The 21,714-nt window shown below is 36.9% G+C and overlaps 1 protein-coding gene across 1 annotated transcript in view; it reads right to left on the bottom strand.

Annotated features, from left to right (window-relative positions):
- Nucleotides 1-6,861: 6,861 nt before the first annotated feature.
- Nucleotides 6,862-21,714, bottom strand: part of THSD7B (thrombospondin type 1 domain containing 7B) — a 797,103-nt gene continuing 782,250 nt past the window's right edge. The window contains exons 26-27 of the mRNA XM_027768766.1: nucleotides 18,125-18,212; nucleotides 6,862-6,981 (exon numbers count right to left, since the gene is read on the bottom strand). Of these exons, the coding sequence (XP_027624567.1) occupies nucleotides 6,900-6,981; nucleotides 18,125-18,212 (170 nt within the window). The 3' untranslated portion in view covers nucleotides 6,862-6,899. The remainder of the gene's footprint in view (nucleotides 6,982-18,124; nucleotides 18,213-21,714) is intronic.

Genomic DNA, 21,714 nt, shown 5'->3' with positions numbered 1-21,714 from the left:
GTCAAAGAAATACAGCACAAGAAAAATGGAGAAAGAGGCGTCTCACTCTCTGACCCCAAAATATATTACAAAGCTGTGATAATAAAAACAACATGGTACTGGCAAAAACAGGAATGCAGGCTAATGGAACAGAATAGAGACCACAGAAATAAATCCCAAAACATATAGCCATCAGAGTTTTGACAAAGGGTTCCAGTCAATCCAGGGCAGTGGGGGGAAGAAAACCTCTTTAGCAAATGGTGCTGAAAAAACAGGTTATCCACTTGCGGAAAGATGAAACTGGACTCTTATCTCTCACTATTAACAAAAATCAACTGAAAATAGATCAAAGATCTAAACCTAAGGCCTCAAACTATAAAACTACTGGGGGATAACATAGGAGAAACCCTTGGAGACATCAGAGCAGGCAGACTTTTAAAATAAGACCCCTAAAGCACAGTCAATAATCTCAAAAATACACAAGTGAGACAACAACAGGTTGAAAAGTTTCTGCTCAGCAAAAGAAATAATATATTGCAAACTATGTCTCAGATAAGGAGCTGATAACCAGAATATATAGGGAACTCAAGCTGTTTCCTGAAGGAAAAAAAAAATCAACCCAATTAAAAGATGAGCCAATGAAGACATATGAATAGCCAAAAAGCATATGAAAAACATGCTCATAATCCTTTATCATAAGGGAGATGCAAATCAAAACTGCAATGAGGTACCACCTATCCACAGTCAGAATGGCTAAGGTTATAAAAATAAGACATGATATATGCTGGTGAGGCTGTGGTGAGAAGAGAACTCTCCTACATGTGGGTAGGAATGTAAATTAGTGCAACCACTGTGGACAACAATATGGAAGTTCTTAAAGATCTACAAATAGAACTACCATATCATCCAGAAATTCCACTTCTGGATATCTACCCAAAGGATAAGAATACACTCAGTTGGAAAAGTACTTGCACAACCATGTTTATTCACTTGCTAAGACATAGAAGTAACCCAAATGTCCAGGCACAGATAAATATATTGAAAAAGTGTGGCACGTGTGCACTCTGGAATACTACTCAACCATAAAACAACATCAACAACATAACCCTGGCATTCGGTATGAATATGGACAAATTAATGCTAAGCGATGCAAGTCCAACTATGAAAGGGAGATATTGTATGCCCCCACTTAATACTGAATGTCTGCACTCTATGGCAGAAACTGAAAGGTTGAAAGATATAAATCCATAGAGAACTATTGTAGATACTAGAGACAGTGTGGGAGGAGGGTGGGAAATGGGTTTGGGTGACAGAAAGGAAATCAAGGGGAAAAAGAAAGAAGCAGAATATTTAAAGGACATGAAAATTGAAAATTATCTGTTGATAGTAATGTGTATGATAATATCTTTAAGTGTATTCATGCTGGAAAAATTTATTTTTTCTGTCTGTAATGACATACAGGGATTGAATAAATAAAAGTATAAAATAAATAAATAAATAATAAGAGAGGGCTTCATCATTTTATTCTTCCATCCCTTTAATGAGAATTCTATCAATAGTTAGTAATCATGATCTCCCATTATCAAGTCATAGTTTAGAACAGAGGAATGTAAACTTCTTCTATAATGGATGAGACAGTAAATATTTCAGGCTTAGCAAGCTAGTTGTTCTCTTTCAAATTATTTAACTCTGCCACTGTAGCACAAAAGCAGCCACAGACAATACACTAGCAAGCAAGGCTCTGTTACATTAAAACTGTATTTTCGAAAAATAAAAAGAAATCAGGCATAGGCCATAGTTTGCCAATCCTTGGTCTAGAAATGATACTCAGAAGCATGAATCCTCATGATGAAAATAGCCTCCTTTTTTTTTGAAGAGGTTTTTGTCATAGGGTGCGTGCGCTCACCAGAGAGACAGAGAGAGACAGAGAGACAGAAAGCGAGAAATCACCCCCCACGGGGGGATGGCCACACCGCAATCCTTTCTCCTCCATTCTCCTGTCAGGATCTTGGGCACGCACGCACACGCGCCTGGTGTGAGTTTTAAGCCACCAGGTCCGGGACACGAACCACGGTCGACTATGTGGGAGTCCAGCGACATAGCCATTACGCTAACTGTTGGTCCCGACAGCCTACTTAATAATGGTATTTTAAAAGACCGCACTGAGTTACTCATCAAAATTATTAATGAGGAAATATTCACTAACATTCTTTGTATTACCTAGGGTATAAACACTGGGGAAAAATGCTTTCTATAACATGAGTTAATATGATCCAATTAAAAATGAGAAATTTGTAACAAAATTGAAATTATGTCATCAATATGCTGGTGAACCTAAACAAATAGAGATTGTGTGACAGCATGAACAGAACTTCATGAGAAAATATATCCATATAAAAATGTTCGATTTCAGATCATTTCAGAATCTCACATGTTTGATCATGGATAGTTTCTTAAATTCTTCACTGAAATCTTCACATGCATATTTTCCACTTCCTCCACCCCTATTTTTTGCATCAACATTTGTGGAAGATTAAAAAATCAGTGCACAGTCATTTGGCATGTACATACACACATACATATGCACATATACACATACCTACATGCATATGCACCTATACAGATATGCACATACAGGTAAAGAGAAAATTATGCATAATCTGAATAACTACCACCTCTTTGCACAAAGGCACCATGGGGGATACAGTTTAGAGGTTTGCTGAGTGAAAAGAGAAGAGGCTGTTTGTCAACTAAAGCTTTCTATTTGTTGACACATCACAGAAACTTCTGAAAGGTCTTCAACTACCCCATGACCAGACACTATCTGCTGAATAGACTCGATTATAGGAAACAAAGAGAGGAAGTGTGACAATCATTTTCTTTCTCTAGACATAGGAGAGCTCATAGTCAATGCCCAGTAGCTCACAGGTGAAAATTGGACAGATCTTATAAAGAATTTATTAAAAATTGTTGCCAATCTGCTTTACTATATGTTTTCTACCAGTTGTGAATTATGCTGTCATGTACGTAATCACACAGGCAGAAATATAGGAGTTTAATTTTGATCATATCCTCCTACTGTCCATTTTCAAGATGTGACAATCCTACAGCTCCTATCTTCAAATCACTTCTCAAGTCCGACTCTTCCTCTGTACCCACTGCTAATGTCTTTCTTATGACCATCATTGCCTCTGAAATACTCTGGTAGGATGGTATTTTGAGATGCCCTACTTTCTGCCTTTACAATCTGTATTTTATTCTCTACATTGCTACCAGAATTGCCCTCTTAAAAGGCAAAGCAACTGCTTGTTTACTTATTTTTCTTTAAATCTTCCAAGAAGTAAACCATGCATATGGAATACATTCCACATTCTTTGACATGGTATACAAACTTTCCCCTGCTCTATTCCTGGCCTGAAAGGCAATATTTTTATTTCCTTTGGCAAGTAACCCAACTTCTCCGGCTTCAAACTAGCTATCATGAAACTCATCATGCCTATCCTGTTGTATAGGAATTGGCATATGATGCCAAATCTTTGTTATCTCCTAAGTTAGCACTATTTTAGTACTGGCAGTGCTGGAAGACAAGTAAATAGAAAAGACAGGTCCTATTCGGTGTGACTGAGGGTCGAGGGTAAAAGAGAACCTTGTACCATTAGCTCATTTCAGGAAACCATGAGAGTGTTAGGTGAGCTGTGTCTATGAAATAGGCCTCAGTTCTGGATTCAGTCCTTTCAGTGCATGACAATCTTTGTTCTTATCTCTCTCTGTGAATTCATAAGTTTCCTGAGGGCTATGAGCTGGTCTCTTTTCACATTTTCAGCATACTGTTAGCACCTAGCATAGTGTCTGGCATATAGTAAATGTTCAACAAATATTTGTTAATGAATGGAGGGTAAATGTGACTTCTAAATTGTGAGCCAACATTAAGTTCCAGCAAATGATTACCATAAAACGTTGAGACATTTGTTATTGGATCCCCTAGGTTTGCAAGAGAAACTAGAAATCTAAGAATTTATGTGAAATCTCTCCACTTTAAATTATTTTAACTGGTTGTCCCAATAGCCTAGGGGTTAAGAAAGCTGGGTCCTACATGGACTACAGTTAGAATCCTAGCCTTGATGGCCTGAAAACTACGCAAGATATGCACATATGCATGCCTCAGTTCCAACAGGATGGAGAAATGGAAGAGAAAGGATTGCATCATGGCTATGCCACTGTGTGTGGGATGGTCACATACAGTGTGACCCTCTCCTTCTCTCTCTGTCTCTCTCTGGCTAGCAGTTGTGCCCTCTGGGAATATAAAGAAGCATGATTTTTAAAAACTAACTAACTAAAACTATAAAACCCTTTGTGTGTTAATCTGAACATTTCTGCAAGTTCATTATCTGGGACTTTCGCTATTCACATTCATACGATAAAGCAGTTGGTGTTTTTATTCGAGTTTCTTCTACACTATGCAGTATGCAAGATGACTTAGATGACTTATAAAGGTCATGATGAGGAACAGGCCTGAACTCACTTCCCATCTCTTAGCGTTCCTTGCCCTTTGACTATAGGAAGAAAAATATTGATTGTTTTTACTATAGAAGCAATATGCTCTTCTAAAGAAAAAATGTTTACATACTTTATGCATAAAATTCTGGAATCTACATAAGTTTATGAAATACTTTTTCCTCTTATATTTTTTTATTAAGCTTTGCTCTAGAGAGATCAAGTTTCCAAATATTTTGATCTATGTGGCATAATTTTCAAGAAAAGCAGAAGTCAGAAAGGCTCATATTTCACTGATGTATAGAGTACCCCTGAGCACCATACCTATGCATAGTAGATATTCAATGCATATATACTGTTCAAATGCATGAATAAAGTGTGTATTAATTATGATATTTGAAAAATGAGTAAAGTTTTGAGTAACTGTATATTGTCAGAGAAACAATTTTATTCAAGCCATGAATATTGAAAATCTAATATTTTAATACAAATTTAATAAGTGGGTAATTGCTAAATCTGTAATGAATCAAAAAAGAATGACTTAGGAGTCCCAAAAATGAATATGCTATACAATACTAAATGTTAGTAATATTTATTGCATTTTTTTGTATGTGGTGTATAATAAGTATTTAACATATATTATTAATGTCTACCATAAGAGGAAGATACTTTCTTATTTTTAATTTGTGAGTCAAACAAAATAGATTTTCTCAGGCATAGAGAATTTACACCACTTGTCCAGGCCCCAACAGCTGTAAAGGGTACACTCAGGCTTTGATGACAAAAGCAGCCTCTTTTGAACTCCTATGAACACCACTGGAGTTTCAGCAAAAATGCCCTGTTAAAAGTACAACTCTGAGACGTTTATTCAACACATTATTGAAATAAATTCTTGTCTCTCATTTACTTAAAACAAAACAAAACAAAACAAAAATAGTGCCATTGACCTCAGTGTTGAACAAAATCAGTTCATCAAACATTTAAATGGTTAATAGCAATTGTAGTGTGAGTGAAAATATCCTCTATCTTAATGAATCACATTTCTAACATTCCCATTTTCTCAGTCTTCTTGGGTCATCTATAGTCATTATCTGTATTAGTATGTGGCTTGTTGCCAATTATGTGAGTGGTAATGATACTGCAAAAGCTACTCCATGTCATTGGAATTGGCTCTATTTCATGGAGGTAAGGTTCCTTTCCTGTCAGTGATTTCAGCTGTTAACCCCTAAAATGGTAACAAAGGACGACCAATATTAAAGCTGTGTTTTGTCAAAATAAGTGCACTTATTCAAAAGTGAATACAATCAGAACAGACAACACTGCAGTCTCTTGAGCACTTTATTTGTTATAAATACAAGTTAATACCACAAGATGGCACCTTCTTACTTTCAACACCCACAATTACAAATAATTATCTTCATAAAATGGTCTCAACTTTTTTCATGTGTTGTTTTAGATATTATTGAAACCTTATAAAAGCAAGACTTGCTACAAACAGGATCGGCGTTCGATGTATATTAAATGAGGTCAGATAATTAAAGTCAAGAAAAGAATTTATAAATATTCAGATAAGAAAATCGAACTTACAAAAGCAGAGTTTGTTGTCATTAAACTAAATTACAACTGTGTGTGTTTAATGCTGTATCTACACAGCTAAGTTTTTGTTAAAAGACGGTTTTAGTAATCAAAGAATCTACCTCATCCTTCAATGTAATCACCTATTTCATTTGTATGCCCTAACATACAGTATGCATTTCATTCAGAAACCACCTTGCTTCCATCTGGCCTAGCAATTATGCACACTCTATTTTCAATAAAAGCAACCCAAGAAGTGCCATCATCCCCTGGCTAAAAACCAAAATACAATATTTAAAGGTAAAAAGAGAATTTCTGAAATGGCAACCCATTCTCTCTGTGTTCATGAAAATAGGCAATCCAATTTAAAAGTCTTTGAACCAATGTAAACTCTAGAAAACTCAGTGTTGAAGTATGGGGAGAATAGAGACTTTGCACTAATATAGTGCGTAACAATGCAGTGTCAGACTCATCATTTACAGTAAATGCCTTGATTGAACTTTCTTTCGGATTGTCATTGTGCTGCTGAAGTTCACGTTTACTCAAGTCTGTGGGACTTGCATGTTTTCGTCCTCCCATTTCCAAATAGGAAGAGAAGGGTTTTCAGGTCCCTTGGGAAAACCAAAAAAATAAAACACTCACACCCACAAACAACTTGAAAACAAAATGGCAGACCTAATAATCCTTGACTCCATGTCCAAATGAAGTTGAGGCAATATTACTTTTGGAATATTTGTATTCTGCCCAATATATCACATCATGAGATTCCTCAAAAAACTGAGAAGTCTGAGAACTACAAAAGAGAAAGCGGTTAAGGCAGTTGATGTCTACATTTGGATTTCTTTTTCAGGTTACATGTCTAAGTCTCCATCGTAGGCTAAGGTCAGAGGCTTCTGTTGGGGAGGTGTGCTTTGATGTGGTTTTGGCTTCTTGCTGCAAAGGAAAAGAATTCCTCAGGTAAAGAAAGTTCACAAAGCACTATTTCATCTGCCAAAGACAATTTTGAAGTATAGAAAATTCAAGTGATAAACTAACAAAAGATTTATTTCCCTGGACATGTGGGTTTCTTTTTCTGAATTTTGTATACTTTACCTGTCTTTGAAAGAGAAGCCATCATTTTTGTAAAATCTTAAAAATGATTTATTGAAATCACAGAAGTTGGTAGATGGGCTATTTTCCTTTCTTGTTCTTGTTTATACACAGAAATATGGACATCTGCTGCTCCCTGATCTCTAAGCTGCTGTAACCTCCGCGTCACAGATGTTTAACAGCACGAGCAGCTGGATCAGTCAGGCCCTGTGCCTTACCCTGGGTTGTTTTGAAGTAAACACAGTTTTGCTCTGGCCTGAAATCTGACATTTGACTGTCCAGACACCAGAGAAATTTTGTAGACACTACTCCATGCCAAACTCTGCTCACCTAGTCTCTGCTTTACTTGAGGTTGACAATTTTGCCAGGTCAAGGGAAGCTGCTGAACTTGAGTAACAAATACAAACCACCCAGTGAAACCCCAGATCTGGAGCAAAACACCCTACATTCTACGTCTTGTCTCCTAGTAAGGGGGATTCAAGTTATATTTATAAATATTTATAGCTTGAACTCTGCCACACATTCCTTTTACCCTCTTTATACTTACCTTGGGGGCCTAATTCTCTTTGGGGTTGTCCTCACCATCTTTTTCCCTATCTCCAATTTTCTTTTCTGTTTTTAATTTTTTATTTAACTGTATTTATTTATTTAGTTTAATTTGACCAGAGAGGGACAGATTGTGTGTATACGTGTGTGTGTATGTGTGTGTGTGAGAGAGAGAGAGAGAGAAAGAAAGAGAGAGAGGGAAAGTTAGAAAGCAAGCGGTTGACAATTTTGCCAGGTCAAGGGAAGCTGAACTTGAGTAACAAATACAAACCACCCAGTGAAACCCCAGATCTGGAGCAAAACACCCTACATTCTACGTCTTGTCTCCTAGTAAGGGGGATTCAAGTTATATTTATAAATATTTATAGCTTGAACTCTGCCACACATTCCTTTTACCCTCTTTATACTTACCTTGGGGGCCTAATTCTCTTTGGGGTTGTCCTCACCATCTTTTTCCCTATCTCCAATTTTCTTTTCTGTTTTTAATTTTTTATTTAACTGTATTTATTTATTTAGTTTAATTTGACCAGAGAGGGACAGTAATTTTATTTAGTCATTCATTTATTTTTTATTTGACAGAGAGAGTCACAGAGAGAAAGAGAGAGAGGGAAAGTTAGAAAACAAGCCGCCAGGTATGAGACTTGAACCTCAGTTGGCCATGTGAGAGTCCAGCGCCCCTAACCACCACACCACCTGTCAGTCCCCCATCCCCAATTTTCTACACTATTCATCTTACAGTAGCATGTATTAGTCATTGGATACAAGCTAGATGCCAAGGTCTGTGTTGAACATGTTGCATAAAGTCCCTCGATACATCTAGAACATGTAAGATTATGCCACTTTACAGAGAAGGACTGGGGAGGTCATTTATTTTCATTTACTTGCTAAACAAATGGCAGAGCATGGATTCTACAGAAAGTTGATACCTAGACCCAAGCTTTTAAACTCTTCACCACACTATCTCTATATAAATGCCATTCATTTGGTGTTTCATAGATGAGTTTTAAAAAATCAGTACATATGAATTAATTTTTTGGGGAGAGAGTTTTTATAGGGCATGGGCACTTGCCAGAAAGACAGAGAGAGACAGAGAGACAGAAAGCTAGAAATCACCCCCCAGGGGATGGCCACACCACAATCCCTTCTCCTCCATTCTCCTCTTGGGATCTTGGGCATGCACACACACGTGCCTGATGTGAGTTTAAGCCACCGGGTCCAGGGCTTGAACCGCGGTCAACTACATGGGAGTCCAGTCACATAGCCATTACACTAACTGCAGGTCCCCATATGAATTAATTTTTATATTGAGTGAATTTAAACTAAAATTAAACATTTTAATTTTTCAAATTCAGTGGCTTCTGTTACAGTCACAATATTGTGTACCACCACTGACATCTAGCTCTAGAACATTTTCATTACTACAGGACGTATCTGCCATGCAGATTCTCCCTGTTTCTCTCTCCTCCTGAGTCCTGGCAAGCACTAATTAGCTTTAAGCCTCTGTGGCTTTGCTTATTCTAAATAGCTGATAGAAATGGAATTATACCACATGGGGCCTTTTGTGTCTGGCTTCTCTCACCTACTGGCTAAAATAGTGAACTTTTGTCATGTAAATTTGCCACACACACACACACACACACACACACCACACAAATTTGACTTGAGAGAGAAAGAGAGAAAGGGAAAGGGAAGGAAACATTCCTACTACAAAAAGCTCAGGTTTTAATTTAAGAAAAAATAACTTCTAGGTTTGGTGTTTAAAGCAAATTATATAAGCTAAATGTAAAATAATTAAAAGAAACAAACTAAAAAGACCTCTGAATGCACTGCCCCTGGCACCTGGTATACAGTGGGTGCTTGCCCAGGGTTTGCAGTGTGGAAATGGACAGCAGGAAAAGACTTTCAGCCAAAGAATCAGAGGGAGGCCAACTATGATGGAGAATCCTCAGCAGAGGGAGCCTCGGCCTCTGAGATTTTACTGCCCTGGTCCTCCACCAGTTCTCAAACAGGTATTACATAATTACCTTAGTAACAACCAACCTAACTTTATCTGTACTAACGTATATAGAGAGATATTTGGGTGACTCCTCTTGCAAGGAGAATGAACTTAATTTGAAAGGGGGTCCAACACATGCAAAACCACCTCAGTTAGTTACTAACCAATCACACAAGCGAGAGGTTGGGACATCTCATAAGTGACAGCTTATGCATTCACCCCGGTGTGGTGGTGGTGATTGTGTGGATTGTACTAATGGCAAAAATGAGGACAAGCTGGGGCCGGCAAGCAACATGATGGTTAAGGGCACTGGTCTCCCACATGGCTGACCAAGATTTGAGTCCCAGACCTGGCAGCATGCTTTCTCACTTTCTCTCTCTCTCTCACTCTGTCCTTCTCTGGTCAGATTAAGAGTAAATAAAGTTAAATGAAACAATTCTTGGACCAACAGTTAGCGTAATGGCTATGTCGCTGAACTCCCATGTAGTCGACTGTGGTTCGAGTCCTGGACCTGGTGGCTTAAACTCACACCAGGGGCATGTGAGTGCATGCCCAGGATCCTGAGAGGAGAATGGAGAAGGGAATGTGGCATGGCCATCTCCCCTGGTGGGTGATTTCTCACTTTCTATCTCTCTGTCTGTCTCTGTCTTTCTGGTGAGTGCACATGCCCTATAGCAAAAACCTCTCCAATAAATAAATAAATAAATAAATAAATAAATAAAATAATTGTTAAAAATATAAGGACAAGGAAGTTCATGTGAGATGACCATAGGGCTCAACTTACCCCACTTCAATCTCTACTATTTCTTTTGTCAGGGAGAGTGAGGAAGAAAAAAGGGATAAGACAGGTAGGTGCTTCCTAGCTGAGGTTTTAGCAATTAACTTTCAATTGGATTTGCTAAAGACTGCTTGCTGGACAGAGAGCAATGAGATGAGTTTTGGGCAGTGGGGAGGTTGTCAGTAGGAGTCAGAAAGTAGGCCCGAGATGACCGGATCTTTATACAGAGGCAACACTACCTGGGAGAGAATTAAACTTGAGCAGTTTCTATGAGGAAGGCCTGGAAAATTGTGAATGAATATTGTGTCTAACAATGAACAAAAAAGCAGCCTCCTGATACATAGACCACGGACCTTTGTGGGCCATGGAGTGTGTTGGTGATCACTATGATTAGGGTTTCATTGGTTACAATCTTTTCAGTGTGCAACCGCTCAGTTGACAGTTGCTACAGTAATTTCACAACTGTGAGTGTGTGAGAATGAGGCCTTTCATGGGGTTTAAAAGAGATTAATGTCTTCTCATATGTAAATGTCTGAACCACTAAATTTGGTGGTCCTTTGCAAATCTCCCTGGACAGTTAGAACCCAAAGAGGAGGAGCTCAGGAGAACTGCCTTTGATAAAGCCAGCAAGTATGAAGCTCTCTTTAGAGTTTCTGGTTCCTTCTCTTCTTCCTCAGTGGTATATAGTTTTCCTTAAGGGATACCTTAATTTTCTCATTTTTTTACCCTCTTCAACTGTGTTATCAGGAAAAGTACAATCACCTCAGACTCTCACACTAAATCAGGACCCATAAATGCCTGGGACATAAGCTACCAGAAACACCAGCCATCCTGTGCCCACATGGACATCTCTCATCCATCACACTATTTTCTCCGGCTGAGCCGAGGAGTAGCCTCATTACTCTTTCTAATGGGGCACTCCTGACAGCAACCACTGCTCTTGGAGTTGGCACAAAGGATAAAATTATTTTGCAATCCCAGCTGTAGAAATTATAGACTGACACATTTTTAAAGTGACCTCTTTATGTTTATTTACATTTTAGCAAAGGATAAAAACACATTACACTAGAAAACTGCTCAGCATGGATAGCCTACCAAAACTGCTTGCACTTCTCAGCTCTCCTGAATTCAAGCTTCAAGGACTCATCCCTAGGCTGGTAGAGAGTAAATAGCTTGATGAAAGCAGCAAATTGTCTTTTGTTTTGGTAGTTACTTGTGAGAGGCAAGTCTCTGGAAGTGGCATTTCTCCTCTCAAACATAGGAAGAATGAAATGTCACTACAGAATTATTCTAGGCAGGCAGAATAGAGTTATCTGGAGCAACTTCCAGGTACTATGTTCAGGTGAACTACAAGTTCACCCAGTTGTCATGGCCACTATATTGCCTCATGAATATTTACTGTCAGGGAAGCAGGGCATCAGCAATATTTCTAAAACTCCAGACATTAATGGCAGATGTTCAAGGGGTCATAGCTGAAAGAAGTAGTCCTTAAGAAGTCTAGTTTTCTAAATTTTCTCAAAAGCAGTTCCAAGTTTTATTATAAATTGCTTTAATCTAAAGCACACACCAAAGACCTGGCATATTACGCCAGTTCTCTTTTCCAGAGACTCTTATTTTTGGGGAAAATATAAAACTTGGAAACCCATTGTCTTCTAAGTCTATTGGAAGCTATTGAATAGAATTAGATGCAGTGAAAATATCTATTTGGCTTTCTTGAGATGTAATGGTAAATGGTATGTGTTTTGGTATCAATAGGTCCGTTACCAGATCTATTTATCTGTGAAATGAGGAGCTTCTACGAACTGTGAAAGCTGTAGAAAGTACATTGAGTCTAAAGAATTTTTAGGCTTACTCAGAAGAAAGAAACTAGAGAGAAAAAAGACCCATAGAAAGAACATGTATTCTGGGGGATTAGGAAAACTTGGAGTTGGTTCTTTTGTTTTGCAGTTGTAAAAATGTATTATTATTATTTTTATTTATAAATTAAATCACTATATATCATTTAGATTGTAAAGAGACTTTATCCAGCATGATATACACCTCAGTCCAGCCCAGTTGAGAATACTATACACAACTTATCAACAGAAAATAAGCCATATCTGTGTCTGACAAATGTCTTGCCTCTCTATTGTTTTCCCCAAATTTCCTTTCCTACACTCTTCCCCCCCACACACACATTCTCCTTCCACTTTGTGTCTAGCATCCATAACAATTTTCAGTGCTTTTTCTGTCTTCCAGTCTTTCAGTCTCTACCATAGAGTGCAGACAGTTAGTATATGTTGAGACATGCAATGTCTCTCATTCATAGCCTGGCTTGCTTCACTCAGCAAAAAAGCTTCCATATTTGTCCATCTTCTATCAAAAAGTAAAATTGATTCTACCAGTCTGGGACCTCAGAAAAGTTATTTTATTTTATTGAAAATCAATTACTGGCTCCTTAAAAATGGGAATGATAATAGCAACTCATCATTATATTATTATGAGGATTTAATAGGCAATTCGAGCAAAATATTTTGACTTTAAAATATTAAATTTTGGGGACCAGCAGTTAGCATAATGACTATGTCACTGAACTCCCATGTAGCTGACCGTGGTTTGCCTCCAGGACCCAGTAGCTTAACTCATGCTGGGCGTGTGTGCGTGCATGTCCAAGATCCTGAGAGGAGAATGGAGAAGGGATTGCAATGTGACTATCCCCCAGTGGGGGTGATTTCTCACTTTCTGTCTCTCTGTCTCTTTCTGTCTTTCTGGTGAGTGCACGCACCCTGTAGAAAAAACTCTCAAAAAAAACTCATGGGTAATAAATTCATTTATAGAAATCTACTCGTTTATTCTCCACTTATTAATTCATTCAATAAATATCAATTTTGAAATCTTAAAAAAATAAAAATCATTACCTCTCCCTATTCAAAGTCCTTGGGGTTTGGCACCAGAAGATACATATTGAAACAACTACAATACCAGAATAGGACAAATCCCCCAGGGGAGGAGACGTAGACAAGGTATTCTGACTAATGAAGACAATGTTTCTGTTAGAGTTTTTACTGGGAAAAACTTGTAAAATGCTAATACCTAGTGATGAAAAGATCATTCTAGATGAATAGTATAGAAGAAACAAACCCTGGAAGCAGAAACTTCTAGAGAAATTAGAATGGTAGCACCTTAAAATTATTACTCCCAAAAATTATCACTAAGAAATAAATTGTAGCCTTATTTTCAACTCTTATAAAATTTCTTCCATAATAAAGGGCTACCTTTTTCACACAGAAAAAAAGCTTTCCCTAAAAATAAAGAAAGAAAGAACAGCAGATGGCATAATGGTTACATCACTGCACTCCCACATAGTTAGTTGATCATGGTTCAAGTCTTGGACTTGGTGGCTTAAAACTCAGGATGGGCATGTGTGTATACATGGCAAAAAGGAGAATGGAAGAGAAGGGACTGTGGTGTGGCCATCCCCCTGGAAGTGTGATTTCTCCCTTTCTGTCTCTCTGATGTGCACATGTCCCCATCCTATAGTAAAATAAATACATAAATAAATAAATAAACAAATAAAAATAAAATAAAAACTAAAACTCTCTAAAATAAAATTAAATACATAAATATCTTAAATATAAACACAAGAAAAAATAAAATAGCTATCTTTTCTGATGTACGTGAGTGGGTATTCGGGTGTTAGGATAAAACCTCTGAAACAGCAGAACAAACAGTTTCGGAGAAGTGCTGTGTCTCAAAGAATGTGGAAGGGAATGGGCGGCTCAGTGGTGCAGTGGTAAAGCAATATTCTGTTATACTGAAGCAATATGGAGAGGTTCCAGGTTTTACGTCCAGAGGTCTCCCTGTACATGCCAGGCTCGTGAGTGTATGCCCACATTCCTGGCTGGCTGAGGTTATGAATTAATCGCAATGTGAAGACCCTCTTGGGAGTGCCTCTCATGCATGGAAAAATAAATAAACTTTAAAAACAACTTAGATGAAAATGAATATGATAAACCTGAACATCTCAATCTGATTATGGAAAGGGAGACCAAAGCATTTTCAAGAGACTGTTCTGAAAGATAGATGGAGGTCCAGCTGGGGGTATGGTACTTGAGGTGGCCAGATCCCTCATGACTGACTGTGTGGCTTGAATTCCAGACCTACTGGCTTGGAAGACATGGCAGGCATGTGTGCACGTGTGTTCAAAATCCTGAAAAGGAGAGAGAGGTGGATAAGAACGGATTGTGGCATGACTGTTTCTCTTGGGAGTGTTTTTTGACTCCTTCCTGCCCCCTAACTGTCTCCCTCCAGTCAGTTCATGTGCCTTGTATCAAATTTTTAAAAAAGGGAAAAAGAAAGATGCAAACATGAATAAACTTGTGTTATGAGTGTAAAATTAGAGAAAATGAGTATTTTATAATGAAATATTAGTATGTAATACAAATTATCAATGGGACTGCATAATTAAGCACATTGATTAAATATTAGAATAGAAAATGTGCCATCTTATCGAAATCAATAAAGCTTGTTAAGAAAGCCTGCCTTCTTTATTTCTTTTTTTTTTGGAGAGGTTTTTGCTATAGGGCACGTGCACTGGCCAGACAGACAGAGAGACAGAAAGCGAGAAATCACCCCCCAGGGGGGATTGCCACGCCGCAATCCCTTTTCCTCCATTCTCCTCTCGGGATCTTGGGCATGCATGCACATGCACCCGGCGTGAGTTTTAAGCCACCAGGTCCGGGACGCCACCAGGTCCGTGGTCGACTGCATGGGAGTCCAGCGACATAGCCATTATGCTAACTGCTGGTCCCTCTTTTTCTTTTTTTATTAGATAATGAAGACTTAAATATATTTGGAATACAACACTTGAGGATATAGAGAATTAATCCAGAGGGTAAGGAATTAGTAGAAGATGAAGATGTAAGTTGTTTTGGTCCCAATCCTGGAAACCTTTAGTGAACTGGCTAGTCTGCAAGAACATGATTTTGTTTTATGCTGTCAATGAGAAACAACTGCTCATGTGTACATATTAAAAGAAATGGGCTTAAGGCCAGCTGGTGGCATAGTGGTTAAGGCTCAAGTCTTCTACATGGTTGACTGCAGTTTGAGTCCCGTACCCATAAGTTTGAAACTCACTTTGGACTGGTGTGCATGAGTGCCCAAAATCCTGAGAGGAGAATAAAGGAGAGTGGAATGGATTGTGGGGTGCCCAGACCCCCTCAAGGGTGATTTCTCATTGTCTCTTTCTTTCTCTGTCTCTCCAGTGAGTGCATGAGCCCAATAGCAAAAATCTCCTTTAAAAAAAAAAAAAGAAGAAGAAAAGAAGAAAAAGAAGCAGGCTGACCACCTGTAGCTAAACTTTCAGAAGACCAACCTGTAAATTGCAAAAAGGAGCATGTGTAGAAATTCCAGAAAATGATCTACTGTGCTATTCCCAAAGCAGGATTATTAAAGAAAGGCATTAGGGATGAAAAATATAGGCATGAAAAATAAAGTATACAAATATTTATATAATTTGGCAGCTAAAAATTAGAGAAAATTTCACTGATATCTTATATTTTTAAAATGTTGTAGAAAATTATGTTTGTTATCAGATTTCAGTGATGTATCTAATTCCTCCATGAAGCTTATAGTCATACAGAAAAAGACCTTAGTAAATATTTGCTGTGAAAGGAATAGGTTAAGCTAATATATTTTTATGTAGAAAGGAGTAAAGTACAAAAGCAACACTCATCTATTATTACATTCTTATTTTTAATCTTAGATGTTCAAGGGAAGAGGAAACTCTAGAATCGGGACTTGAATATGCTGCTCTTAACAGGATCCATCCAAGCTTTTACAAAGAAATCATCTATCTTATACTCTATTAGGCCATTTGTTTGAGAACAGTTTTCTATTGCCAAAGTTTCATGATCTCCATCGCAATTTAAGATATTTTCTTGTTTTATAAATCTGTTAGTGAGGGCTTCATACATTCTGAACCACATACATAGTTGTTAAGGTCACCCATAGTTTGCTCATTAAGACTGGATCTAGGTAGTACTCACCAAACTTATTGATCCAACAGTAAACTGGGATCAAATCATCTGATTATAAAGTGAATGACTAACTGATGATGTTACTTTTCACTATAACACTATGTAACATTAACTGGATAGAAATCCAATTCTTAGGGATTCAATTTCTATCACTTTAGGCAGCAGAAAGAATCGAAGTAATCTTATTTTCTTCACCAACTTTCACTGACCAGGAGCAAAGATTTAAAAACCCCATAGCCTTGGAAACAGATTGTGAGCTAAATATACAAAGGCCAGATTTGAATCAAGATTAAAACTTGGGTAAAAATTCTCAAGGAAATAGTCTGAGAGCCAGATGATGAATATAAATATCTCTTTCTGGATAAAAAAAAATATGAAGTAATACTTTGGCCTCATGAAAAAAAAATCATTTGAAAATTCTGCTAGGAATCTAATAAAATATTCTTAAACACACAAGGAAACATTCCAATGCATTAATTCTGTCTAGGTTCAAGAGCTTCTCGTTAACTGAAATACATTGTGTACAATAAAGTAATGACCATTTTCTGAGAATAACAGATTTTCAGGAATTAGTCCACTTCTAAAAGGAGGTTCCTGGAATTGATAATTAGTTCAATATTCTCTCAGAAAATTTATGTAGATTAATGCCTGACTCTGCTATTGAAAATATACTAAGAGGTTGTTTAAATCAACTGATCAGTTTAACCTAATTATTCAAAATTAGACAGTTAAGGGTAAAATTGAAAAACTAATATAAAGTAGTGTTTTCAGCATTAGCTTAAAATTAGAATCACCTGGGGGAGCTTTAGCCATCCAGAGGACTTGGTACACTTAAGACTTACAGCATCAGAATCTCTGGAGGATCTGGTATTAAGCATCAGTCCCCAGGAGATGCCAATATGCAGTTAAGGCTGAAAACTACTGATTTAAATCAAAACTCTAAAATTGGTAGATTCTGATAATGATTTCTCTTTTATTCTATTTGTGTTTGTTTCAAAATCAAATACAATAATTTTTTTCCCCCTGAGCCAGCTGGTGGCTTGGTGGATAAGTCAGCTGAATACCCATGGCCAACCACGTGGTTCAAGTTCTGGACCCTGTGGCTCAAAAAACACCCCTGGAGCACATGCATGCATGCCCAAAATTCCAAAAGGAGAATGGAGAAGAGGTTGTGGCATGGATATCCCCTCTGAGGGATGCTTTTATCTTTCTCTCTCCCTGGCAAGCTCATACACCCTATAGCAAATTTAAAACAATTTTTAAAATTGTTGTTTTACCTTTACTTATCTATTTTAATTTGAGCAGAGAGGAACAGAGTGTGATAGAGAAAGGGAAAGTGAGAAAGCAAGCCACAGGTCCAGGACTTGAACTTTGGTCCACCATGTGGTAATGCAACACCCTAACTACCACACCACCTGCCGGCCCTCCAACACTATTTTTTTAAATGCAATAAAATATGTTATTTTAAATGGGAAACAATAAAGATAATGATCTCCTATTTCAATTACTTAACTATCCTGCTGTTGGAGATTATTTGTGACCTCCAGGGTCTTATTAAGGTGACCGATAATCCTGACATACATTTTCTTTCAGTATAATGTGATGCCCATAAAAACATGGAATACAAATGTTGCATTAATTAGTACTTACCAAACAAGGTAGGAAGTAAATACTAGGAAAATTATGATAAGAAAACCGCAACCTGAAACTCCATAAACCCAAATTTTTACTCGGCCATCTGTTTAAAATAGAAATAACATTACAAGCTTAGCATTCGAAAGTCTACACAGTTTGAGAGAGAGAGTAACATAATGTCTGACAACCCCTAGCTGACCGTTAGCTCTGGACTTGAAATGAACTCCAGCACCTTAGCCAACTGTGCACTCGACTGTAAAAGTTAACAATGTTCTGACATGCTCGGTAGTTGTCAGACATAATCAGAAATTGACAAGCTTCTCTCTAGGAACATTTCAGAAAGATGAGTTCCTGAGTAGAAATCATGTTTTTGAAAAAAACAAAGTCTACATTATATTATATGGTACCATTTTTTCATGAACTTTGCAAATGTAACCAGTTTGCATTACTCATTTTGACTTTTAGCAAATTAACACTCAAAACCATTAGGTCATAATTGCATACACTAGAACATTTTATTTTTCATCTGAATTGTGAGACTAGGATAAGTACCAAGCATAAATGAAAATACCCATAGATGACAGATACCAAATGTCCAAAAAAGGATAAAACATAAGATAAGCAATCAACTTTGCTCACAATGCCAAATAAATACTGGCAATCACTATATCATAACATCAAACCAATTGCCAGGATATTTTGTATTTATTTGATAAATGTAATACAGAAATATTGTCAAGCATTTGGAGAACATAAAGAGGAACAAAGAAAATTATAATTATGAAACCATGCTGCATGCAAAAAAGCTATTATGACCATTCTCAGTGATTCTGCTTAATGAATTGATGTTGGATAAACAAAAACCACATAAATCAACAAATTAATCAATTCACCAAATTACTGTAAAATTACAGCAATGTGTTTACAAATACTCATTATTGTAAATTTACTATTGACCCTAGTTTAAAAAATAGCTTAACCAAAAATTCTTATTTACTTAGTGACTTTTACTATGTAAGAAACAGCTCAAGTGTATAAATAGATTTTCTGTATGTAAAAAAACTTGAATTGATTTCTAAAGATACAAAAAGGTGAATCTCTCCCTAATTCATTCTATGAAGCCTCCATCACCTTTATCTTTAAAACAGGTAGGGACAGGATGAGGAAGGAAAACTATAGACCAATATCTCTGCTGAATATAGTTGCAAAGATTCTCAATGAGATACTGGCAAATCATATTCAATAACTTATAAAAAAAGATAATACATCATGATCAGATAGGCTTTATTCCAGGAATGCAAGGTTGGTTCAACATATGCAAAAACCATACATGTAATACACTATATTAACAGAAAGAAAGATAAAAACCATATGATCATATCAGTTGATGCAGAAAAACCATTTTATAAGATACAACATCCCTTCATGATCAAGACTCCCAGCAATATTGGCATAGAAGGATCATTTCTCAACCCAATAAAAGCCATCTCTGAAAAAGCCATAGCGAACATCATCCTGAATGGAAAAAAGCTGAAAGCTTTTCCACTAAAAGCTGGTACAAGACAAAGATGCCCACTTTCTCTAGTCCTTTTCAGTATTGGACTGGAAATCCTCACCAACACAATCAAAAAAGAGATGAAAATAAAAGGCATTCAAATAGGAAAAGAAGAGGTGAAACTCTCTATTTGTAGATTACATGATTGTATACATAGAAGACCCAAGCGTATCCATGAAAAATTCCCAGATATTCTTCATTGAATGACTGCTTAAACAAACATTTACATTCATACAATGAAATATTTAACAATGAAATGGAATGAACTACTGATATAAGCAACATGCAACAGCAAATTATGCTGAGGAAAGCCAATCCAAAAAGATTAAGCTAAATGATTACATTTGTATAGCATTCTTGAAATATAACAAGATTACAGAAAAAGAACAGATTTGTAGCTGTTAGAGTTTAAAGAGGAGGCATGGATAGGAAGGTGCTAGGTGTGCCCGTAACAGACCAACATGCAGAACTACAGTTTGGGAAATATTTGTATCTATAATCTCAATATCTGGCTTATGATATTTTACTATAATTTTGCCATACATGACATTGGGGTAAACTGGATAAATGTTACATGAGAATCTCTCTGAGATAGTTCTTATAATTCTACATAAATTTATAATATTTCAAAGTAAATATTTTAAAAAAATCTTCTAGGTGTTTATATAATCTTCTAGGTCTCTACCATTCTTTTACCTTATTCAGCATATGAAATATAATTGTGATAGTTCAATGTTATTTTCTACTAATTGTTTCATTTATGAGTTGCTTTTAATTTATTTTTCTCCTAATTATCTTTTGCTTACTCTTTTCATGACTGAAATATTTTTATGACAGAAGGCATATAATGTTCAACAAGAAGAAAGAGAGATTTGAATGAAGAGACAACCTTCAGAATGGGAAAATATATTTGCAAACTATCCCTCAGATAAGGGACTTAAGGCCAGAATATACAGGGAACTCAATCAGCTGCAAAAAACAAAAACAAAAACGAAAACAAAACAAAAAAAAAAACCAATCCAATTAAAAGATGGACAAATGAGTGTAACAGATGACTCTGCAAGGAAGACATACAAACAGCCAAAACACATATGAGAAAAGAAACAAAGGCCAATATGTCTTCTTCTTAGAAAAATTCAAATCAAAACTACAATGAGATACCAAATAACCACAGTCAGAATGACTAAGATCAAAAAAATAAAGAATGATAAGGCTGTGGTGAAAAGGGAAACTTCCTACACTATTGATGGTAATGTAGATTAGTACAACACTGTGGAGAACAATTTGGAGATTCCTCAAAGAATCTACAAATAGAACTACCATATGATCCAGCAACCCCACTCCTTGCTATCTACCCAAAGGACAGAAGAATTCTTTTTTTTTTTTGGAGAGGTTTTTGCTATAGGGCACGTGTGCTCGCCAGAAAGACAGAAAGATAGAAAGCGAGAAATCACCACCCCGGGGGAATGGCCATGCTGCAATCCCTTCTCATCCATTCTAGGAATCTTGGGCATGCATGCACACGTGCCCAGCGTGAGTTTAAGCCACTGGGTCTGGGACTCAAACCACCGTAGACTACATGGGAGTTCAGCAGCATAGCCATTATGCCAACTGCTGGTCCCCAAGAGAATTCTTAATTGAAAAAGTGCTTGCACATCAATGTTTATTGCAGCATTATTCACAATCGCTAAGACATGGAATCAACCCAAATGCCCACAAACAGATGAATGGATTGTAAAACTGTGGCACATATACTGTATGGAATACTACTCAGCCAAAAAAAACAAAGACTTTGGCTTTTGACAGAAAGTAGATGAATATGAAATATTGACTGCTGAGTGAAGCAAGCCAGGCTATGAAGGAGAGATGTTGTATGTATATACTAAGTGTCCACATTCTATGGCTGAAGCTGAATGAATAAAGGATATAAAAACAGAGTAAACGTTTGTGAATACCAGATATAGTGTGGGAATATCTTTCCTCAGGGAAAAATATTAAAGAGAAAAATAGAGAGGCAAAGCTTTAACCAGACAAAGAAATGGAGTATTAT

This window comes from Tupaia chinensis, unplaced genomic scaffold (genome assembly GCF_000334495.1).
Source record: "Tupaia chinensis unplaced genomic scaffold, TupChi_1.0 Scaffold147433_1, whole genome shotgun sequence".
Lineage (NCBI taxonomy): Eukaryota > Metazoa > Chordata > Mammalia > Scandentia > Tupaiidae > Tupaia > Tupaia belangeri.
Note: the sequence above shows the minus strand (reverse complement) of the source record. Positions and strands in the feature narration are given on the sequence as shown.